The following is a 25,894-nucleotide window of genomic DNA, read 5'->3' as shown; positions in this document are numbered from 1 at the left end:
CAAATAAATTCATTGTCATAACTTCTATTCAACATAGTACTAGAAATATGAGTTATAGCAATAAGACAATAAAAAGAAATTTAGGTAATAACCTGATTAGTCGAAAGAAACAAAATCATTATTTTGACCAAACTGTTGTATTGTATGCTCAAAGAACCCTAAAAGGTCAATTAAAAATTAATAGCAATAATCAATATCTTCAACAAATATATCAGATTAAAAACAGTAAATTCATAGAAATCATGAGCAGGAAGAGCTAGAAATTTCATTTGAATTACACAAATTGGGATTCTCCCCATAAGACTGTGAGCACTTTGAAATCAGGAACTAGTAAATGTGCTGGTATAATGCTTGGCACATGATAGATCTTAATAAATGTTTTCAACTGACTGATTTATTGAGTCTACCTTCTAAATATACATAAAATCAAAGAAATAACATTACAAACAGCTTTATAGAAAGAGCCCTAAGCAATCAGGAAAATACAAATTTCCATAAAATAAGTCAGTACAAAAAAAACTGTCAATGATAAATATATTAATTTTCTTATTCAAGGCTGTATCAATGAAACTACTTTCTAAAGCTGAACAGATTAATACTGAAATTCATATGGAGAGGGGGGAAAAGAGAAATGGGAATGAAAGTGGTCTAATAATATATGGCATAATATTAACAATCAAACTATGGAACCAGTTTAAAATAGAGATAAATCAGTAGATAAGGTTAGATACCCAATATTTGGTACATATCAAACATTTGAAAATCCAATCTTGTCAAAGACAAGAACTTACTTACTATTTAACAAAAAAATATATTTATATAACCTTCTAAGAAAATTGGATAACACTTTGTAAAAGCTTAGATTTTGAGCAACACCTCCCACTTCATAACAAAATAGGCTCCAACTAGAAACATCACGTAGATATAAAAGGTCACATAAATAAATTATAGAAACAGAAATAAAATTACCATTCATAGGAATAAAGAAAGTCATATAAGATAAAATGAAAAATTTTAATACAGAATTTTTTAAAGTTTTTTACACAAATTAAAAACACTAAGATGAACAGGGAAAAAATTCACTAAGGAAAATCATTGCTGTAATTTTTTTGGATAAAAATCTAATTTTCAAGATTTATAAGGAATTCAATTAAATAATAAGAGCCACTCTCCAACTGATAGTTTATAGATGTGAATAGATTGTTCTGATTAGGGGAACCACTGGCTATAAAAATGTAAAACAATGTAAACAATGTAAAAAAATGTAAAAAAAAAATGTAAAAATGCTCTAAAGCACAACTAAACTCTAAATCACATCCATCAAAGATAAAGATGGCAAAAATGTAAGAGGACCTGTGAGTAGACAAATAAATATGCAGATAGACTTTTGAAAGGGCACAATCATTCTGGAGACCAGTTTAGAATCATAACATTAGGATGCTAAACAATATCCTTCCATCAGCTACATCACTGTTAATCTACACCAAAAAACTCAAAAAAGAGTAATAATATGTAGAAAAATATATGGGAAAAATTATGAGAACTGTTTTTGTGGTGGCAATAAACAAAAATAGAGAAATATTCATTCTTTAAGGCATTGCCAAATAAATTGTGATATAGGAATGTGATGGAGTACTATTTTGCTAAAAGCAATTTAAGAAATAAATCATTTTTAGAAGATACAGAAAGACACCTCTAGCTCTTCAAAATATGAATTAGGGAATTAGTTTATACCAAACAGAAAACAGTTTATACTAAAGATGAATATTATAAAAATCCAGTTTTGAAAAATTGTAAACTGATGCATGAAACAAACAGAATCAGGTGAACTATGTACAAAATAACTTTGAAAGTTTTAAGAACTCTAATCAATATGATAACCAGTGAAGTGGTAAAGTTGATTGTTTGATCTGTAGTCAAAAAGATGAGTTTAAATATGTCCTTACTTACCAGGTATATCTCAGGTTCCTCAATTGTAAAATAAAGAGAAGAATAGAACCTATATCAAGGATTATTGTACTGATCAAAGGAGAATAATGTTTTAAAGATCTTAGGACAAGATGGGTGCTATAGAAAGCCTTTGATGTTGTTCAGTCATTCAGCTATCTAGTTGCTTTCACATAAAACCTGAGCATTTTGTTGTTATCATAATTAATAACCATTATTAGGATTATTAATCTTTCATTATTGTGGAAGAGTGACGATGAAATACCATACCATTGAATTTCAGTGAAATATTTCAGGAGTAGTATGAAATAAATATATTTTTTAAAATATATTTATAGATCTGTAGACTGTGTGTTTAGTGAATGATTTTTTTAATTTACTTTTTAGTGAGGAAGGTTTTAGAATTGAGAAATGTTTTGTGTAAATTTTAAAAAGAAGTATTTTATAGCTATGGAATATACATACACTTGGATGAGAGCACTGCTATTAATTTTACTTTATTGTTTTATGTTTTTATAAGAAATTCTTTTAGAAAAGGATAGTTTTTAATTAGAGAAATGCAAATTAAATCTTCTCTGAGGTACCACCTCACACCTCTCAGACTGGCCAATATGACCAGAGAGGACAATGATAATTTGTGGAAAGGTTGTGGAAAATCTGAGACACTATTACATTGTTGGTGGAGCTGTGAACTCATCCAACCTTTCTGGAGAGCAAATTGGAACTACACCCAAAGGGCGACAAAAATGTGCATACACTTTGATCCAGGAATACCATACTGGGTATATACCCTGAAGAGATGATGAAAAAGGGTAAAAACATCACTTGTACAAAAATATTCATAGCAGCCCTGTTTGTGGTGGCAAAGAATTGGAAATCAAGTAAATGTCCTTCAACTGGGGAACGGCTTAGCAAAGTGTGATATATGTAAGAACATTCTATTAGAAACTAGGAGGGATAGGAATTCAGGGAAACCTGGAAGCATTTTCATGAATTGATGCTGAGTGAGATGAGCAGAACCAGAAAAACCCTGTACACCCTAACAGCAACATGGGGGCGATGATCAACCTCGATGGACTCTCTCATTCCATCAATGCAACAATCAGGGATAATTTGGGGCTGTCTACAATGGAGAATACCATCTGTATCCAGAGAAAGAACTGTGGAGTTTGAACAAGGACTATTAACTTTAATTTAGGGGGAAAAAACTGTTACTTTATTGTCTGATCTTGCTATCTCTTATACTTTATCTTTCTTCCTTAAGGATAAGATTTCTCTCTCATAACATTCAATTTGGATCAATGTATACCATGGAAACAATGTAACGACTGGCAAATTGCCTTCTGTGGGGGTTGGGGGAGGGAAGTAAGATTAAGTGAAAAATTTTAAAACTCAAAATAAATAAATTCCATAAAAAAGAAAAGGATAGTTTTGTAAATGTTTATGATGTAAAAATCAAAACATATAAAAAACCTAAATGTCTCTATTACATTGAGTCAGTTACCCTTCCCACATTATACAGTTTTGAAAGAGATTTTATTCATATTTTTTATCCTTTTATATTGGGCCTTTTGTTTTTTAGGTTGCATGATTTCCATTCTTTTATTATAGTTACTTATTTCTCCTGTATACTTGTAATGTTTTTCTTTACAATGTAAAGCCTGAATTTTAGTAAAGATATTCCCATAGATTTTTAATTTGGGGCTTTGATCCAGAGATGATTAGAGAATTTTTGTTTATTTTCACCTTGCTCATTTACAGCTCTTACTTATTTTCTTTATTTAAGTAAAGTATCAGGATTTTTTTCTTATATTTTTCATGGAATTAGGTTATTCTTAATATCTCATCATCCAGTTTTCTAGGTCAGTTACATTTGATAGAAGATTTTGATCATGTTCAGTCATTTTTTCAGTTGTATTCATCTATTTATAATTGTATTTGAAGTTTCCTTGGCAATCCTTCTCCATTATAATTTTACATAAGGAATACTCATGTACTAAGGGTATCTTAAAACTTTGGATTGAAGGCATTGATATCTTTCTCCAATTTAAAATATTAACACTACTGATAATTTTCTAGATGTGAGCACATCTAGTGCACTAATATAGACTTAATACAGACGAAATGACAGTCTTCACTCTACAGCTTAACAAATACTTAGAATTTAGAATTTACAAACTCTTTTAATTTATATTCACATATAAAACATCCTACAGAAAGTATTCTCTTAATTTACTTCTGCTAAAGTCAGAAAAACTCTCTAAAACTTATCAGACTAGCTCTATCTAAGTTATATGAATGATTCTGGTAGGCTTTTCACTTACCAGGATGCTATGCTGAACAATGAGAAGAAAGGTCAAAGCAAATGCCCTGCTTTTCTCGCTCACTGGTCAAGCTCTCTTTCTTGTCCCTTGCCCCTCTCTCCCCTCAACTTTTTGACATAGTATATGGCAAAAAGTAAATCAAAATATTAATGATCAAAAATTTAAATATTTAATAATTTAACCTGATAACAAACATATATACAGAAATAGTTCCATACCTGTTTTATTGGAGAGTTTAAATGACACCATTTTATCAGGAATATTACATACACTCCTCACTGATGCAATACAGCTATAATTAGCATAGTCCTGAGGTCGAAGATTCTTTAACTTTAAGATTTTTGTTTCACCCTGAAAAAAAAAACTTATTGTGAAAAATGTGTAATTAATTACCAAGAAAAGTGATTTACCTGTGTTAATTCAAATTATTAAAATGTAAATACTAAATATAGCTGTTATATTTTGATGTTTGATTTTAAGCAAGTTTTCTTATTTCTTGAAATAGATTACAGTTTACAATATCATAAATGGCAAATTACCAGGACAAAACAACTGAACAGAATAACAACTCTTATTTTATATTGGTTTTCTAAACAAACAAACATATATATATATATATATATATAATATGTATACATATATATATTTGGAGAAGATATACAAATTGAATAATATCCTTAATATTGGAGACTATTGCATTTATTTCTTTAACTTTGCTGTAAGAACAATATGTCTATTTTTGGCTCTTTTTGTTATACCTCATAGCAAAATCAATATGGATACTGTGATCCTTTCAAAAATATGTTAATCTCTGATATTAAGAATTCTATACTGCTCTTTGTACAGTAAGAAGTTTTATTCAATAATCTTCTTTTACCTTATAAAATCAATATAGCAAATTTGTCAACCTCACATTTAAATCAGTATTCCCTACTGAGTTCTTTTTCTGTCTTGCTTATTTTTTATCAGATAATTTGAAATTTTATTAGTTTATGCAAATCTATCCAGTCAGTAAACATACCATTTATTAAGCTGATAACTATGAGCCAGGCACTGTGCTAAGTCCCAGGAATTCAATGAAAGACAACAACACAACCCCTGCCCTCTACAGGATCACAGAAATAAAAAGAAATCTTCATTCTATCTCCTCACAATGCCCTAGTCTCCTTTGAACTCAACCCATCAGAAACTCAACCTGACTGTGCTAGGCAAGATTTCTATTATATCTTAATGGGGTACATTTCTTCAGCATATCCTCCCACAAGGATCTTAACCCATTAAATTCACTGTTCCTCTTTCTGTGTTAGCATTAGAAAGTAAGCTCCTTGAGGGTTAAAAATTGCCTATTTGTTTGTATTCCTGTTCCCAGAAGTTTGTACAATGTCTGATCCCATAAGTACTTGCTAAATATTCTCTCTAACTAGCTAGTTATCTATCCATCATCTAGATCTATCATTATTTCAGCAGTCAACACACTATTAGGAGCTTCAAGTGTGAACACATCTTACTTATTGCCTTCTTCCCTCTTTCCTTGTCTGCACAAAAAAAAAACAAAAACAAAAAAATCTAATCCTATTACTACAAAGAAGTTTTGTTTCTGTATCACCTAAGACTGCATTAAGAATCTTTTTTGAGTCTGAATCAAGAACATCAATGAAAGCTAACCTGCTTTCCTACCATTCTCCCCTCAATGATAATCTTCCATGTCTACCCTCTACTTACCAGATACTTAATTCAGAACCCTTCTTTCCCTGTGTGCTATGTAATACTCATTTTATCCTTAACAAATTTCTATTCACCTTGGCATTCCTTCCAATAATAGAAAACTGGTTCTTTCTTAAATGCAATAGAACACTAGTGAGGGTGTAGAGTATGTTTAAAGAAGACTAGTACCTTGGTGTGAGGGCTGCCAAACTCTCTCCAGGGTTGCTTTCCACTTAACTCTCAACTTTGGCTGCAAGAAGCTGTAGCATGCACAGTGATCACACCCCAGTAAACTGTTTCAGTAGGCAGGCTAAACTAGGTTGAGGGTAACCGAGGGAGTCTCAAGTTCATCAGTAAGTGGTGGGTGGTGTCTACCCCAAGCATGTGAAGTCTTCCATTGGTGGAATGGGCAGAAGAGAACAATTCATTCAAATAGCCATGAAGCCAGCTGAAGCAGGTGCTTGCTGTGGAGCACTTAGGGGTTGGTTAGACATCAAAGACACCAAGGTCATCCACTGCATTTAAAGTTATCACCTGTCTTGCTATGTTGGATCATGATGACTTTGGAAGAGAGAATGAGGCAGATTGACCTCATGCAGCTCTACTTCACTTAAATCCAATTTACCCACACAGAAAAATACATCACTCATAACCATTCCTCAAAGTCTTGTGACAGGCAAGTGACAAAGCAGCAGGTGAGAACACATTGGTAGCTGTAGTCACAACAAGCCATAGGGTTGTTTCCCCTCTGAAAACAGCAGTGAAATTTGTTAGCCCCCAGATGACTGAACAGCCCTTTTAAGGATGACACTGCTTACCTCCTGATGTAAGGAAGGGGCCAAAAAGGCCCTAAAATTGTCTTCTTCCCCCATCCTGGCCTAATTATCAAAGTAGATGGAGATCCCACAAAAAAATCAAGAACTTCTTCAAAGAAGATTTCACTCACCATCAGTGCATGGAATGTATACTCTTTCATAGACAAAACAAGATCTAATAGACCTAAAAGATGAATAGTGCTTGTTGCAAGAGAACTCAACAGGTACCATATCCAAATAGCAGCCCTGAGTAAAACAAGGCTGGCAAATGAAGGCCAGCTTACTGAAGTTGTCTCAGCATACACATTTTTCTGGAGTGGCTTCAGTGAATGGGAATGGCATAAAGCTGGGGTAGGTTTTGCTATCAAAACTAATCTAGTCAACGATCCAGAATGCCTACCAAAAGGAGTGAATGGCAGACTCATGACAATGAGATTGCTACTTCCAGGAAAATGCCACTTCACCTTCATTAATAACTATGTTCCCACCATGACGAACACTGATGAAGTTCAAGAAAAATCTTATGAAGATCTAGAGAACCTTATCTTCAATGTACCAAAAGAGGACACTCATATTTCTGGGTGACTTTAATGCTAGAGTAGGCTCAGATTACCAGACATGGCAGGGAGTCCTTGAGAGGAATGGAGTTGGAAACAGCAACAGCAATTGAAGACTTGCGCATCTCATGACCTTCTCATCACAAACACTATCTTCTGTTTGTCTGAATGCAATGAAACCATTATAGCAAACATTGGCATCTATTAGACTATATGATCATAAGGAGAAAAGGCAGACAGGATGTGACAGTGACAAAGGCAATATGTGGTACAGAGTGCTGAACTGATCACAGACTCATCCTCTCTAAATACTCACATTCAACCAAAGCTTCAGCCCTAAGGCAAAATGAAAACTAGAAGAATTAATGTCAGGAAATTAGAGTGTCTCTCTGAGTGGGAACAGTTTGTTGCTCAGGGAAAACTGAGCCAACACATAGTTGACAACAGTGGAGCAAAAAAAGAGTGGGCAGCTTACAGAGATGTGATGTACAGTACTACATTTGCTCATCTGGGCCAGAACACTTACAAACACCAAGACTGATTTGATGAAAATATGAGGAAATACAGAATAAATGAAAAATGAGAATTCTACAATATTTACCAACAAGATAGTTCATCCATTTCTAAAAAGACAACACTTAATTCCATGAAAAGTAAAGTTCAAGCAAAACTTAGAGAAATGCAGAATTCTTGACTCAGTGAAAAGGCAGATGAAATTCAGTTTTATGTTCATAGTAGCAAACAAAAATACTTTTATGGTGCCCTGAAGGGTATTTTTAGGCCAAAGACATATGGTTCATCTCAAATACTCAGTGCTGATGGAGCCACATCGATTAATGATAGGAACATGATTCTAGAGATACAGGATGAACACTTCCATATTGTTATTAAAATTACTCAATGTAGAAGCCAGTGACCATTTACTTCAAGTTGAAGTCAATCAGTCCCTAGCTAAAGTTCCAACTGAAAAAGAGGTTTTGAATTCTATTAGGCTCCTTTAAAGTAGCAAAGCATCTGGTGCTGATTCTATTCCAATTGAGATCTACAAGATGGAGGTTCATTGCTCATCCAAAAGCTGACTGAAATTTTCCAGGTAATATGGCATGAAGAGGTTATCCCCCAAAATTCAAGGCTGCCTCCATTGTCCATCTCTATAAAGGTAAAGGTAAAGGGATTCTCCTGTGACAATCACAGGGGTATTTCTCTTTTAGTTATTGCTGGTAAGATTCTTGTCAGAGTCCTTCTCAATAGGCTGATACCTCAACCTGGAAGATGATCATCTCCCTAACAGCTAGTGTGGCTTCAGAAATGGTAGAGGTACAAGTCAATATGGTGTTTGAAGCCCAACAACTCCAGGAAAAATGCCAAGAACAGAAGAGAGGTCTATATACAGTATTTGTAGATCTGACCAAGGCCTTTGATACTGTCAGTTGTGAGGGTTTATGGAAAATTATGCCAAACTTTGGTTGCTCAGAGAAGTTCATCAGAATTGTTTGTCAATTTCATGATGGCACACCTTGCCCAGGTTCTGGATAGTGGACAATGCTCTCTAGATTTCCCAGTCACCAATGGAGTGAAACAAGTATGTGTCCTTGCTCCCATACTTTTTAGTATGATGTTATCAGCCATGTTTTCAAATGCTTTCATTGAGAAAGAACTTGATCTCAAGGTCAGCTACTGTACTGATGGCAAATTCTTCAACTTGAAAAGCCAGAACCAAAGTAGAGGGAGTATTTGTGCATGTTCTTCCGTTTGCAAATGATTGTGCATTCAATGCAGCCTCTGAAGCTGAGAAGCAACAAAGTATGGATCAATTCTCTGCTGCTTGTGCTAATTTTGGTCTAACAAGTAACACCACGTAAACACAGGTGCTCCATCAGTCAGCACCACACCATCCATAAGTGAAACCATCAATTACAGCAAATGGAGAAGTTTTGAGAACTGTGGATAAGTCAATTACCTTTGAGTGTCCTTTGAATGTCCTTTCCAAGGAGGTACACATTGACCATGAGGTTGACACTCGCCTTGCCAGAGCTAACTCAGTATTTGGGAGACTCCAAAAGAAAGTGTGGGAGAGAAGAGGTATTAGACTGACTACCAAACTGAAGGTCTACAGAGCCGTGGTGCTGACCTCATTGTTGTGCCTGTGAAACCTGGACAGTCTACCAGCGCCATGTCAGGAAACTGAATCGCTTCCATTTAAATTGTCTTAGGAAGATTCTGAAGATCACCTGGCAAGAGAAGATACCAGACACTGAGGTCCTTTCTCAAGCTAAACTACCGAGCATTCCAACATTACTATAGAAAGTGCAACTATGGTAGGCTGGACATATTGTTAGAATGCCAGATGCATGCTTGCCCCCCCCCACAAAAAAAAAGAAACTTATTTTATGGAGAGCTCATATGGAGCAAGCACTCACAAAGGGGTCAGGAGAAGTTATATCAAGACACCCCAAAGGTTTAATTGAAGAACTTTAGAATTGATTGTGCAGCATGGGAGACACTGACACAAGACTGCCCAGCATGGCATGCCCTCAAGTGGTGCATTCTATGAAGAAGACAGAATTGAAGCAGCTCAAAGGAAATATGACATGTGTAAGTTTAGGGTAGGCACCCCAGGTATTCACATGGACTCTATTTTGCCTGATCAGAAGTAGAGCACTCCCAGCTCATATTAGTCTGATCAGCCACAGTTGGACAAAATGTATTTTGTCTCAAAGATAGTGATGCCATTTTGGTCTTCAATAAGGAAGAACAAGAACCAACCAGAATACTAGTCATCTTTCTCCATTACTAAATATAACCTCTTTCGTGCCCTTTGACATGTGATTCTCCCAATCACTGAGTATGAAACCAGTTTGTCAACTCCTCACTCTCACTCATAATCCACAAATATTCAAGTAGTTGCCAAATATTATTTCAATTTCTACATTTCTCACATATATTTTATTATCCCCACACATAATTACCAGCATAATTTAGAGTATTGTTATCTTTCTCTCTCACTTTTTATTTTTACTTCTTCAATAGTCGTCTTCTAAATCTCTCTCCATCTCAATCCATGCTCCACAGCAATAATACTGAAGTGATTTTATTCCAAAGAAATTTAGCAATGTTAATTCCCTACTCTGTGTACTCTGACTTCTTATTTCTGTCAGGATCAAATATAAATTCTTTGGCATTTAAAATTCTTCTGGTTCCTCCTCTACAGATTCAGAGAGTATGTTTTGGTCAAAATTTGTGAGTAAAATCACCATTATTCTCTATTTTCATGAATAACTAGGAGTTTAAGTTAATTTCAATTCATATCTCTAATTCCTGGACCATTTTGGTTTGAGGTAAGACTCAAGTTCCTGAAAACATCTGGATGATGAAGAAGTAGCATATATATATATATATATATATATATATATATGTGTGTGTGTGTGTGTGTGTGTGTGTGTGTGTGTGTGTGTGTGTGTGTAGCAACTGTAGAAAGGCAGCAGATGAAGGTTTGTAAAGAAAAAATATTTTTATCTGGGACTTTGATTAGTTCTCACATAAGTAAAACTTATGGCACAAGTCCTAGTTTTTTCTTCTGAGATGGCTCTATGGTCCTTGACTATCTTTGATAATTCCCTTATTTGCTATAACTCTCTTTTTTTTATTTTTTTCTTTCTCTTTTCACTGTATATGGGATCTTATAAAAAAATCCTGGCAAAACTTTTTTGCAGTTATCTTTTCCTTCCAATTTTTTCCTTTCCAATTTTAGTGCATTCAAAACATTACTAATTTTATAAAATCAAAATTGTATACTTACTATTCTGGGACTCTATATCTCTTTCAGTAATGAATTCTTCCCTTATGCATATATCTGAGAAGTGATTTTTCCCCCCATGCTATTCTAATTTCCTTATGATACTACCTTTTATTTCTTTTGAGATTAACTAGGTTAAGCAATTTGGAATTGGATTAAAGCAAATTTATGTCCAATTATTTTCCAGTTTTCCAGAGTTTAAGAAAACTTACATAAGTCTGAGAAGAGACTTTTAAAGGAAAAGAATAAAAATAAAAACACAAAAGCAAAAAAAAATGGACAAAAGTTAAGATGTTTAGGAGGAGAAATGAAATTAGGGTTTTTTTTTTAAAGAGATGAAAAATATTTATTTTATAAATGAGGTAAGAGCACTGGAGAAGCAATAGTAAAAGAAGAAAGAATAAATAAAGAATGAAAGATTTGGAAGAAAAATAAATACCATAGGACAAGAGACTAATGTTATATTCAAGTAAACCATTCCTTGAACATTAAAATGGACCAAACAAAATTAAATGAATCCATAAAATAAGAGATTAAAACAATGTTAAAAGACAAAAAAGAAGAAAATATAATTAATTTTATAATATCTTTAAAAAACTAAAAGATGTAGATTATATATCACTTATAGTTCTATGTAGGAGATGCATTTTCAAAATTTAATATATTTTTGTTACATTTTAAGACTGAATTTTCTCTTCTTCATGATAGCACACTAAAGAATCCTATCATTTGACACACATATATACATTAGAGATATAACTATATATATATATATATATATATATATATATATATATATATAAATACATATATATATAACTATCCTATTCATTCATCTATTTTTGAATTTTTTTCTCTGAAGTTAGTAAGAATATTACTTCATGGATCTTTTATCTTTGATTTAAATATTTAAAATTAGAATAGTTTAATCATTTGGTTATACTTGAAACTATTGCTATTCATATATATGTAACAGTCTATGTTTTTTGCCTGTTTCGATATGTAATGTTTCATGCAAGTCTTTCAATACTTTTCTAAAATTGACTTGCTTATCATTGCACAGTAGCATTCCATCACAATCATATATCACAGCTTATTTAGGCATTCCCCAATAGATGGGCATCCCCTTAGTTTCCAGTTCTTTATTACCACAGACACAGTTGTTTTAAATATTTTATAAAATATAAAGCATTTTTCTTTTATGTCCTGATTACCTTGGGAAACAGACTAAAAAAATGGCATCATTGGGTCGAAGATTATACATAGTTGTGTTTTTTTTAAACTGCTTGAGTGTAATTCCAAATTGCTCTCCAAAACATTTGGATCACTTCACAATTTCACCAACAGTCTATTAATTTTCCAGCTTTTCCACAATCCCTCCAACTTTTGTCATTTTTTACTTTTATCATTTTTAGCATTTAGGTATGAGATGATATTTTAAAGATGCTTTCATTTGCATTTCTCTAATCAGTTGTTATCCAGAACATTTTTCATGATTATAAATACTTTTCTTTGCTTCATCGAAAAACTGTCTATTAATATCCTTTGACCATTTGCTAATAGTGGAATGACATAATCTTATATGTATGAAATGGATTTTATGTATTTGAGAAATAAGAGATCTATCTGAGAAACTATCTACAAAACTTTCCTTCAATTTTTCTACTTTTCTTCCAATCTTAATATTAGTTTTATTTATACAAAAATATTAATTTAATATATGCAAAATTATCTATTTTACAATTCACATTACTGTCTTTATTCATAAATTCTTTACTATTCACAAATATAAATGATAATATACTCCACATTACCTATAATATCTTTGCTTATATTTCCTTATATTTCTCTTTATGTCTGTTATGTAACCATTTTGACTTTATCTTGTTAAAATGGTATAAGATACTGACCTATATTTCATTTCTATCACACTACTTCCACTTTTCCTGATGTTTAAGATCTGGTACTGCTAGACATATTTACTTTATATTTTTTCATTAATTTCTTTGATATTCTTGATATTTAGTTCTTACAAATAAATTTTATTATCATATTTTCTGGCTCATTAAAATAATTTGTGGCAATTTATCTGTTTCATTCATATTTTTACATATTTTGTGAAAAATCATATCTATAGTTTTTAGTCTTACTTTAAGAGAAATATTAACTAACTTTGGGGTTTAAATAGTAACAAAAGATAAAACAAAAACTGTTGAATATATGAAACTGAGAAGTTTTTGCATGAAAAAAAATAATATAAGATAATAAGGGAAGGAGCTTAATGGTGAAAGAAATTCTTGTATCAAATATTACAGGGTTTGGTAAGATAAATGTGTATAAATATATAACATACTTGTATGTACATATATATATATATATATCTCAAATACTTTATAATTCCTAAATATTCTAAAACTTAATGTTACATATATGTTATATAATGTGTATCAAGTAGTGCTATATATTTTATATTAATATAAACTTTTAAAATAATACATTTATATATAATTCAATACATATTATTATAATATAAAACTACAAAATAATATATGCTTTATATTTTAATACATGTAATTGATTGCAAGATTTTATATTACAATTACAAAGTATACATTTGCTTATATGTACAAATAAATTTGTATATATACCTATGCATTACTACATATAGATTCTTCTTTTGAATAAATAGACTAAGGGTATACATAAAAAGGTCTCAAAAGAAAAATGGAAAAATATTTATAATATTATGAAAAAATGTTCCAAAGTATTCATAAAAGGAATGCAAAGCAAAGGAATTCTGAGATTTCTCCTCAGAGCATGCAAATTGGCAAAGGTGATAAATGTCAGAGGGAATATGAGAAAAATAGGCAATTTATAATACTGCTGGTGGAACTATGAAACAATGCAAAACATTCTGAAAAGGAATTAAGAATTACAGAAACAAAAAGATGAAAAGGATTCTGTTATGATTCTATTATGCTTCATATGCCACAAAGAAGTCATAAATAAGATGGTAATCCCAAATCCAATATCATATAAATAGCATCACTGGGATAGCAAAAGAAAAGAAATGAAAAAAAAAAAACAGAGTAAATGTCCAGCATTTGAAGAATGGCTAAAAAATTTATGGTGTGTGAATGCAATGGAATATTACTGTGTTGTAAATAATAATAATAATAATTATTATTATTATTATTATTATTACTATTATTATTATATGGGACAGAGCCAAGATGACAGGACAGAGGAAGCAGGCAAACTCTTCCAGCATTTCCCTCCAAACAACTTGAAAATAAGGTATCAAAAGGAATTTTAGAATGATAGACACAATAAAAGATCACAGTGCACCATTCTACCAATCCAAGACTGTGGGAGGTGGGAAGGAGAGATCTGTAGCACATGGTGAAGGTTAATCCAGAACCCATATAGCTGCAATGAAAGAGAGATGAGAAAAGGTGCTAGTGACAGAAGGAACAGGATTATCTGATACCTCTCAAACTAGATACAGCAAGAGGACCTACTAACTGGTCAGAAATAACAGGGGGAACCCTGTGTAGATAGTAAATAAAGATTGGATACTCTTTGGTAATTCCATTGTCTATACCCATCTTTAATCATGGTGTCAAGTGTGGAAAGGAATATTTAAGTACAAAGGAATAAAGACTCTGAGGAGCCGTATCACTTCCCAGCACAAGGAATCAAGAATCTATTGATCAGGGGCTGCTAGATGGCACAGTGGATAGAGCACCAGCCCTGGAGTCAGGAGGAGCTGAGTTCAAATCTGACATCAGACACTTAATAATTACCCAGCTGTGTGATCTTAGGCAAGTCACTTAACCCCATTGCCTTGAAAAAAACCTAAAAAAAAATCATTGACCAGTATCACTGTGTTACAATGGCTTAGGGTCCCAGAGGAATAGTATCATTTCTAGACCCAAAGTTTCAGAATCACTGAAGAACAGAATTACTTCTTGTCCCAAGGATAATAGGATTGGAATTGGAACACATATCAAAAGAGCAGTGACATAACCATTCCCCAAATTATACCACCTTGGAAGAATTGAAAAATTTCAGACTTCCAGAAATTGCCCTGAAAATGAGACAGTGTCCCACCTCTTTTTATATTGGGAATAGAGCACAACTTAAATTTAAAGTGCAAAATCAATAGAGGGGAAAAAATGGAAAAAGTACAAAAAAAGAACAGAATAATATAAATTTACTATAATAACAGAGAAGATCAACAAACTCAGCAGAATACAGTGAAATTAACAGAGCAAAATGGAGGAGTAAGGGCAGGGACAAACTGAATCCTCCTCCAAACCCCTACAAATACCTTTAAATAATGATTCTTACTAGAATCCAGAGTGGCAGGACCCACAAGAAGGTGGAAGAAAACAATTATCCAATACAAGACAACTTAGAGGGCTGGCAAGAAAGGTCTGATGCACAGGGTTGAGAAAGGAGTGCAGCCCATCCCTACAGAAACCAGTCCATGGCAGTCCAGGAAGAGGCAGCTGGGTAACTGAATGAATGACAATGGTGGTAGTTTCCAGATTTCTCAGCCTAGGTATTTCCAAGACATTTGGAAAGTCAAGAAGAAAACTGTGCCGTACCATGGTGAGAGTGGAGCATAATCCAGAACAGACTTTAGAAGTGAAAACTGGACCCCAGTAGACAGGGAACAGATTCAAGTGCCTCTTCTGGAGTTCTCAGCCCATGGTTAGGGAAGTGGATTGTGAGGGGGTTAATTTGTAAGGGTTTATTTGCTATCCCTAAGGCAGGACTCCATTGCTTTGCCCATACTCAGGTCTGGGTCACAATCTGGGGTCCCAGGTTCAGAAAAAAAAAGCAGAAGTAAAATGAAGCTTACTGCCTTATTAGAACAGGGATGCTCCTCACAGTAGCAAGTCAGAGAACAGTGCTTTGTAGTCACCCACAGACCAGAGCACAGGCAAGGAGAGTAATCATAGCCTCCCATAAGACAATGGAGGAATTGAAAACTTGCAGGTCCCTGGGAATATCTCTGAAAACAGCTGGAAAAGTGTGACTTCCACCCTGGATGCAGAGCTCCACCTTAATAAAGAGTTAAAATCAAGTCATAGATTGGGGAAATGAGCAAACAACAATAGGGGGAAAAAATCTGACCATAGACAATTACTTTGGTCATATGGAGGATCAAAATAAACATTTAGAAGAAGATAACAAAGTGAAAGCTGCATCCAAAGTCTCCAAGATATAGATATAGGATATAGAAGAGTTCAGGAAAAGATTCTGAAAATCAAGTAAGGGAGATAAAGGAAACATTGGGAAGAGAAATGATAGCGATACAGGAAAAACACGAAAACAAAATAAACAGCTTGGTAAAGGAGATACTAAAAGTACTGAAGAAAATAACATCATAAAAACCAGTTTAGGTCAAATGGTTAAAGCAGTCCAAAAGGTCAAAGAGAAGAAGAATGCATTAAAAAGCAAACTGACCAGATGGAAAATGAGATACAAAAACTCTTGAAGAAAATAACTTGTTCAAATATAGAATGGAACAAAGGGAAGATTATGATTTTGTAAGGAATCAAGAATCAATAAAACAATACCAAAAGAATGGAAAACTAGAAGAAAATTTGAAATTTCTCATTTAAAATAACTCACCTGGAAAACAGATGCAGGAGAAGTAATTTTTAAATTGTTAGAATACCTGAAAACTATGATCAGTAAAAGAGCCCTAAACATCATTTTTAAAGAAATTATTAAGGATAACTGTCTTGATATTTTTAGTAGCAAAGGGCAAAATAGAAATTGAAAGAATTTTCCAATCACCTCTTGAAAGAGATTCCAAAATGAAAACTTCCAGGAAAATATAGCCAAATTTCAGAGCTCCTAAGTGAAAGAGAAAATATTGCAAGCAGTCAAAAATGAAAAAATTCAAATATCATGGTGTCAGTCAGGGTAACACAAGATTTAGCAGTTTTCATGTAAAGAAATTCCAGGGTTTGCAATATGATATTCCAGAGGGCAAAAATCTTGGATTACAACAAAGACTCAACTGCCTAGCAAAACTGAACATACTTTTTTCTCCTTTAGAAAGATTTTATTTATTTTGAGTTTTACAATTTTGCCCCTAATCTTACTTTCCTCCCCCCACCCCCTGCAGGAGGTAGTCTGTTAGTCTTTGCATTGTTTCCATGGTATACATACATTTTGAATGTAATGAAAGAGAAATCATATACTTAAGGGAAAAAAAGTGTAAGATACAGCAAAATTACATAATAATATATGGGGTTGGTTTTTTTTTTTGTTAATTAAAGGTAATAGTCTTTGGTCTTGACTCAAACTCCACAATTCTTTCTCTGGATACAGATGGTTTTCTCCACTTCAGATAGCCCAAAGTTGTCCCTGATTGTTGCACTGATGAGATGAGCAAGTACATCAAGGTTGATCATCACCCCCTTGTTGCTTTTAGGGTATACAATGTTTTTCTGGTTCTGCTCATCTCTCTAGGCATCAGTTCATGCAAATCCCCCCCAGCTTCCCTGAATTCCCATCCCTCCTGGTTTCTAATAGAACAATAGTTGAATATACTCTTTTGGGAGAAAAGATGGACATTCAATGAAATATGGGACTTTAAAACTTCCCTGATGTAATAACTAGAGTTGAACAGAAAGACTCAAATGAAACAAAGAAAAGGTAAACAAGAAAGGCAATGCATTAGGCACTTAATGAAACTAAACTGATCATATTTCTGCATGGAAATATAATACTGATAACTAATAAGAACATTCTTATTTATTCGGGAAGTTAGAAGGAATAGATATAGACAAGGCACAGATGGGAGCTGAATTTAAAAGGACAATATATTTAAAAAGATAGAATTAATGGGTGAGAGAAGAATGTACTGGGAGAAAGGGAGAGGAAGAATGGGGTAAATTACTTCACATAAAACCAAGCAACTAAAAGCTTTTGCAATGGAGTAGAAGACAGGGAAGTCAATATAAGCCTTACTCTCATCAGAACTGGCTCAGAGAGGAAATAGCAACACATATTTAAGGAGGGCCAGAGTGAAAGGAGAGAGAGAATAGAAAAAATGAGGAAGAGGAAAGAGATTGAAAGGAAATACAGTTAGCAACTGTAATTGTGGGAAAAATATTGAAACAAGATTCTATGATAAAGACCTCATTTCTCAAACACAGAAAACTGAGTCAAATTTATAAAAAAATAAGAGCTATTCCCCAATTGATAGATCATCAAGAAATAGGAACAGTTTTCAGATGAGCTTATCAAGGCAATCTATTTAAATCATTTTTTAAAATGCTCTCACTATTATTAGGAGAAATGCAGGTTAGAACAATTCTGAGGTAGTACCTTATACCTATTGGATTGGCTAATAGGAAAGAAGGAGAAAATGACAAATGTTGGAAGGGATGTAGGGAAATTGAGACATTGATGCACTGTTGGAGGTGTTATGAAATTCAATAATTCTGTAGAATAATTTGGAATTATGCCCCAAAGGGCTATAAAATTATACCTACCCTTTTGCCTGACAGTCCCACTGCTAGTTATATATTCCAGAAAAGAGTAAGTAAAGGAAAAAGAGAACCTACATGTATAGGAATAGTTATAGAAACTCTTTTTTTGTGGTGGGAAGCTGGAGATTGAAGGGATACCCATCAATTCAGGAATGTTTATGTTATTAAGATGAAATGGTGGTCTGTTATGGAAAATGATGAACAGGATGCTCACAGTAAAGAACTTACATGAGCAGATGTAATGGGAAATATACTGTGTGCAAAGTAATAGAAATATTGCAGGATGATCAGCTGTGAAAGACTTACCTTTTCTCAGCAATGGTATGACCCAAGAGAACTCTTAAGAACTTATGATAAAGAATACTATTCATACCAAAGACAGAGATGATGATATCTGAATACAGATTGAAGCAACATTATTTTTTTTACTTCATTTTTACTTCATTTAACTTGAGGCTTCTCCTTTGGGGGAAGGGGGGTTATACTTACTTTTACAAGATTATTGTGGTAATGTTTTTCATGATTATTGAATATTCATCATATTAAACCTATCAAGTAACTTGTTTTCTAATAAGGGGGGTAGGGTGGGAGCAAGGGGGAAATTTGGAAGTCAAGATTTTGGAAATAACTGTTGAACTTTGTTTTTCCACATAATTGGGGGAAAATTTTAATTTAATTTTTGAAAGGGTAGAATTGGTCAATTGCAAAAGGAAATATAAAAACTCAATGAAGAAAATAATTCCTTAAAAATCAGAATTGAGCAAATGAGAAATCAAGAAACAGTAAAACAAAACCTAAAAAAATGAATAATTAGAAAACAATCATAAGAAAAACTGCTGACCTGGAAAATAGGTCCAGGAGAAATCATTTAAAAATTGTGTGAAATCCATGATAAAAACAAAGAGCCTATATTTCATCTTTCAAGTAATTATCAAGGAAAACTGTCCTAATTTCTAGAATCAGAGGATAAAATAGAAATTGAAAGAATCCATTGATTCCCTCCTGAAAGAAAATGCAAAATTAAAAACTCCCAGGAATATTATAGCCAAAATTAAGCTCTCATAGGTCAAGGGGAAAATGTTGCAAGCAGTTTGAAAGAAACAATTCAAGTATTGTGGAGCCATAATCAAGATAACATAGGATTTAGCTGCTTCTATATTAAAGGATCAAAAGGCTTGGAGCAAAAGAGTTTGAGTGACAACCAAGAATCAACTACCAGCAAAACTGAAATTACTCTTTTGGGAGAAAAGTTGTATAATCAATCAGTGAAATAGAGGATTTTTTACAATTCTCTAAATTTCCTCCACAAATAAGTGAACATTGCCTCAGAGAAAAGGAGGAGCAACAAAAACAAACAAAAGTCAGGGTGAAATAGCTATCCTCTTTTTAAAAAAAAGCTTGAGAAGACAACAGAAAAAGATTCAACTGGCTTTAATTTGGCCTGAGTAAAGTGCAAACATTTCTAGGTCAACTCTGTAGTATCAAAAAACAATTAGCCCTGGGGGGAAGCTGGGTTAAGAGACAGATTCAGCCTCAGAAACCTTCATTTAGGAAACAAGGTGGGTGTTTGAAGGTTGAGTAGAAGATGGAAGGATCTTCCAATGGATGTCGAACACAGTTGTGCTGTCCAGATATGTCTCCAGATGTGGCAGAATATAGAAGGAACTAGCACAAGCCTGGTGGGAACAACAGTATAGGGGTAATGACCCTGCTGGTCATAGAGATTTATAGAAGAACAATCCTTTGTTTCAGTTCCAGTTTAAAGAAGACAGCTATAGTTTGCAGTCACTAGAGGTAGCAGAGGGAGTAAAAACATTTTCCAGACAGAAAGGCTAGGAAACCTTTCAATGGTTAAAGAGTAAAGAAAAGATCCTAAGATTGGATTCCAGAGCAGATCACAGAAAATAAGAGTAGGATGGATCTGATAATAAGTGCATCATTCTCTACACCTTAGGAATAGAACTTGATTACATTAATAAATGCTAAAAACAAATTAAAATTAAATTAAAATTAAAATGAGTAAGCAAGTAAAAAGAATCCAACCATAGATAGCTACTTTGGGGATAGAGAAGATCTGGATTCATATTAAAAGAAAGATAGTGGAGATAAAAAAAACCACTCTTTTTTCAATGAAAAATAGTCAAAAGTTGCAAAGCCCCAAACAAGTTCCTGAAAGTATTTAAATAAGGACTTTAAAAACTGGAACACTGAGGCAAAATTGGAGGGGGGAGAATAAGAGTAAACCAAGAAAATCAAGAAAATTATGAAATGAAAGTCAATCAACTTAAAATAGAGATTCAAAAACTTAAGGAAGAAAATAATTCCTTGAAAACTAGAATTAAGCAAGAGAAAGCTAATGTCTTATGAGGCATCAAGAAATAATAAAACAAAATCAAAAGATTGAAAAACTAGATGAACATAACATAATAATTTCACGCAAATAAAAATCACATGTAAACAATTAAAAGAATGTCAATTACTCATGCTTAGGCTGAACTAATATAATAAAAATGAAAATTCTACCTAAATTAAATGACTTATTCAGTACTATATGAATCAAACTATTGAAAAAATATTTTAGAGAGCTAGAAAAAAATAGAAAAAAAATTCATCTGGAGCAACAAAATGTCAAGAATATGGAGGGAATAATGAAAAAATGCAAAGAAAGATAACCTTAACTATATCAGATCTAAAACTATATTATGAAAGTGGCATTCATCAAAATTATCTGGAACTGACATAGAAATAGAATAATGGATCAGTGGATTAGATTAGGTACAAAAGTAATAGTCTTTAGTATGCTAGAAAAAATTGTAGTTAATTTCATATGCAGAAATATATAGTCAAAAAAACCAAGGTGTTTAATGAAAAAAAAATGTAAAAGATGGCTTAGCCTTACCAGATCTAAAATTATATTATAAAGTATCAGTCATCAAAACTGTCAGGTATCAACTAAGAAATAGAGTGGAGGATCAGTGGAATAGATACAGTGCAAAAGAGACAGCAAGTAATTATTGTAACAATCTGCTATTTGATAAACGCAAAGAGTCTAGCTTCTGGGATATGAACTCACTCTTCCATAAATGCGGCTGGGAAAACTGGAAGATAGTATGGCAGAAACTTGGATTAGCAACATCTCACATCCTGTACCAAGATAAGATCAAAATGGGTGCAGGATTTAGACATAAAAGGCAATATTATAAGCAAATTAGGAGAATAATGAGTAGTTTACCTGTCAGATCTATGGAAAGGGGAGTAGTTTATGACCAAGAAAGAGATAGAGAATATCATAAAAATCAAACTGGATAATTTTGACTACATTAAATTAAAAAATCTTTTGCACCAACAAAACCACTCTAACCAAGATCAAAAGAAATGTAGTAAATTGGGAAACAATTTTTTACAATTAGTGTTTCTGACAAAGGACTCATTTCTAAAATATATAGCAAACTGAGTCAAATTTATAAAAAATCCAGTCATTCCCCAACTGGTCCCAATGGTCAAAGGATATGAAAAGGCAATTTGCAGGTGAGGAAATCAAAGCTATCTATAGTTATATGAAACATTGTTCTAAATCATTACTGATTAGAGAAATGCAAATTAAAGTATCTCTGAGAGATCATGAAAAAGGGTAAAAATATCACTTGTACAAAAATATTCATAGCAGCTCTGTTTTTGGTGGCCAAAACTTGGAAATTGAGGTGATGTCCATCAATTAGGGAATGGCTAAACAAATAGTGATATATGTATTTATGGAACACTATTGTTCTATTAGAAATCAGGAGGGATTTCCAGAATTGATGCTGATCAAGATGAGCAGAACCAGAACATTATATACCCTAACAACAACATTGGGGTGGGGTGATCAGCCTTAATGGATTTGCTCATTCCATCAGTGTAATAATCATGAAAAAATTTAGGGTATCTGTGACAGAGAATACCATCTGTATCCAGAGAAAGAGCTGTGGAGTTTCAACAAAGACCAAAGATCATTACCTTCAATTTTTAAAAAAAAAATTTTCTCAGATACTACATAATTTTGTTATTATTAATATTTTATTTCTTCCTCAAGCATGTTTTTTCTCTCAATAATTCAATTTTGATCAATACATAGCATGGAAACAAGGTAACGATTATCAGATTGTCTTCTGTGGGAGGGAGAAGGGAGATAAGGGAGGGTATGGGGAAAACTGTAAAATTCAAAACCTTTTAAAGATAATAGGGATAAACTATTATTGTATATAATTGGAAAACAAATAAATATTTATATAATAAAAAAAGAAATAGTAGTAAATGACTACAGTAGCCCACTATTTGCAAAACTCAAAGAATTTAGATTCTGGGATAAGAACTCACTATTTGACAAAAACTGCTGGGAAAAATTTGAAATTAGTACGGCAGAAATTATGCATAGACCCACAACACACAACCTATGCCAAAATAGGGTCCAAACGGATATAGGATTTAGACGTAAAAGGTGATACCATAGACTAATTAAGAGAAGATCTAACTGTCAGATCTATGGAGAATGGAGATATTTATGATCAAATAAGAAATAAAGAACATTAGAAATTGCAAAATGGATCATTTTGTCTATGATAAATAAAAAAAATTTATGCAATGTGCAGGCACGATTAAATGGAAAGCAGAAAGCTGGGAAACAATTTTCACAACCAGTGTTGTGAAAGGACTCATTATACAGAGAACTAAGGAAAAAATATATAAGAAGGCAGGTCAATCTCTAATTGATAAATAGTCAAAGTATGTGAACAAGCAGTTTTCAGATAAAGAAACTTAAAATATTTATAATAATATGAAAAACACTCAAAATCATTATTGATAAGAGCAATACAAATTAAAACAACTCTGAGGTATCTATCACCTCACAGTTATCAGCAGATTTACTAATGTGACAAAATAAAAGAAAATGATCAATCTTGGAGAGATATGGGAAAACTGGGATACTAATATATTGTTGGTGAAGTTATGAGCTGATTCAATCTTTATAGAAAGCAATCTGAAACTAAGACCAAAGGGCAATAAAGTTATGCATAACCTTTGATCTAGTAATACCAATACTAGGTCTAAATCCCAGAGAGGTTATCATAAAGGAGTAAAGACCAACAAGAATAAAATTATTTATAGCAGCTCTTTTGTAGTGTCAAAGAATTTAAAATTAAGGGAATACTCATCAATTGGGTAATTGGCTGAACAAGTTAGGGTATATGAATGCTATGGAGTACGATTCTTCTGTAAAAATCATGAGTGGCTGGACTTTAGAAAAGCCTAGAAAGACTTGCATAGAGTGATATTTAATGAAATAAGTGGAACAGGAGAAAACAGCAGCAACTTTGTGTGATGTAACAAATATGATGGATGAAGCTCCTCTTGGATAGTTAAGTGATCAAAGAAAACCCAGAAGTATGAAAAATGACATCCACTTCAGAAATAAAATAAAAACACATACAAAAAGTGATCAAGACATAGAAAGTTACAATGACAACAAAGAATAACAAAACACAGACCCAGACTAGGACAGAAACATCAAAATACCTTCATGTGAAGGCTCAAAAAAAGAGGAAAAATTAATCTTAATCTTAAAAAAATCATCTTGGAACAATTCGAAAAGGATTTTAAAAATCAAGAAAGAGAGGTAGAAGGAAAAAAGTGAGAAAAGAAATGAGAATTATTCCATAGAATTAGGAAAAGAGTTCAACAGCTGAGAAAAGGAAGCACAAAAATTAAAGAAACTTCTTTAAAAATAGAATTCACCAAATGGAAAAATATCTACTGAAGATAATAACACATTTAAAAGTAGAATTGTCAAATTGAAAAGGAGAGTCAAAAGTTGACTGAAGAAAATAATTACTTTATTATTATAAAATTATTATAGCATTGGACTAGTGCAATCTACTGACTCCATGAGATATCTAAAATCAAACAAAATCAAAAGAATGAAAAAAAAAGAAATTGCAAAATATTTCATTGGAAAACTAACTGACTTGGAAAATAAATCCAGGAAAGATAATTAAAGAGATTAAATATACTATCTGAAAACTATGATTTAAAAAAGAGAGCCTGGTTAGCATCTTTCAAGAAATTATAAAGCAAACTGCCCCTACATCATAGAATCAGAGGACAAAATAATCATTGAAAGACTCTATCAAGCACCACTTGAAAGAGACACCAAAATGAAGGAATAAATATTGTAAAAAACTATCAGATTTAGGAGAAATTACTACAAGAAAACAGAAATAAACAAGGAGCCACAGTCAACAGTAACAGCAAAATTGTGTAGCGATCATCTCTGAATGACAACTCTTCTCAGCAAGACAATAACCCAAGACAATTCCAAAAGACTCATGATTTTATCCACATCTAGAGAAAGAAATATGGAATCTAAATGTATAATAAAACCTATTTTCACTTTGTTATTGTTTTATGGATTTTTTCTTTTTTTCCTGTTTCTTCTTTCACAACACAACTAATGGAGGTTGGAGGGAGGGAGGAAAATAAAATTTGAATCTCAAAATCTTATTTTAAAATGTTGGAAACTATACTCATATGTAACTGGAAAAAATAAGATTGTATTTAAAAAGAAAAATAGAAAATTAAATCACTAGTATAAAAAATGAAAATGGTGACCACCGACAAAAGAAGATGAAATTAATGCAGTTATTAAAAGCTAACTTTGCCCAATTATGTCAATAAATTTGACTAGTTAAGTACAATTAATAAATATTTATAAAATATAACATCCAGAGTTACAGAAAAGGACATAAAATACTTAAATAACTATGTCTTATTAATGAATAAGGCATTAATGAGCTCCCCAAGGAAAAATCCCAAGAATCAGATGAATTTGTAAGAGAATTCTACCACCCATTAAAGAACAACTAATTCTAATACTATAAAAATGTCTGCAAGAATAAACAAAGAATCCTGTCAAATACCTTTTATGACAAAAATTGGGTTCCAATGACCAAACCAGGAAGATTGAAAACAAAAAAGAAAAGTATAGATCAATCAATTATCCTAGTGATTATAATAGAAATAAATTAAATTTAAACAATTATCAAGGTAATTAGAGCAAAATATCACAAAGACCATACTCTAGGAACAAAAATTTATATCAGAAATACAAGATAGGTTCAAATTGGAAAAATTCTAAGTATAATATATACCAACACCAAAAGAAGGAAAATAATGATTATTTCAATAGATTACAAAA

General features: G+C 32.6%; 1 protein-coding gene across 1 annotated transcript in view; it reads right to left on the bottom strand.

The window, feature by feature from the left end:
* MDGA2 (MAM domain containing glycosylphosphatidylinositol anchor 2) overlaps positions 1–25,894 on the bottom strand; it is a 701,528-nt gene that overhangs the window by 382,429 nt on the left and 293,205 nt on the right. Inside the window, exon 5 of the mRNA XM_074236282.1 lies at positions 4,490–4,622. Within this exon, the coding sequence (XP_074092383.1) occupies positions 4,490–4,622 (133 nt within the window). The remainder of the gene's footprint in view (positions 1–4,489; positions 4,623–25,894) is intronic.

This window comes from Macrotis lagotis, chromosome 4 (genome assembly GCF_037893015.1).
Source record: "Macrotis lagotis isolate mMagLag1 chromosome 4, bilby.v1.9.chrom.fasta, whole genome shotgun sequence".
Classification (NCBI taxonomy): Eukaryota; Metazoa; Chordata; class Mammalia; order Peramelemorphia; family Peramelidae; genus Macrotis; species Macrotis lagotis.
This window is presented reverse-complemented; position numbering and strand designations above follow the sequence as displayed.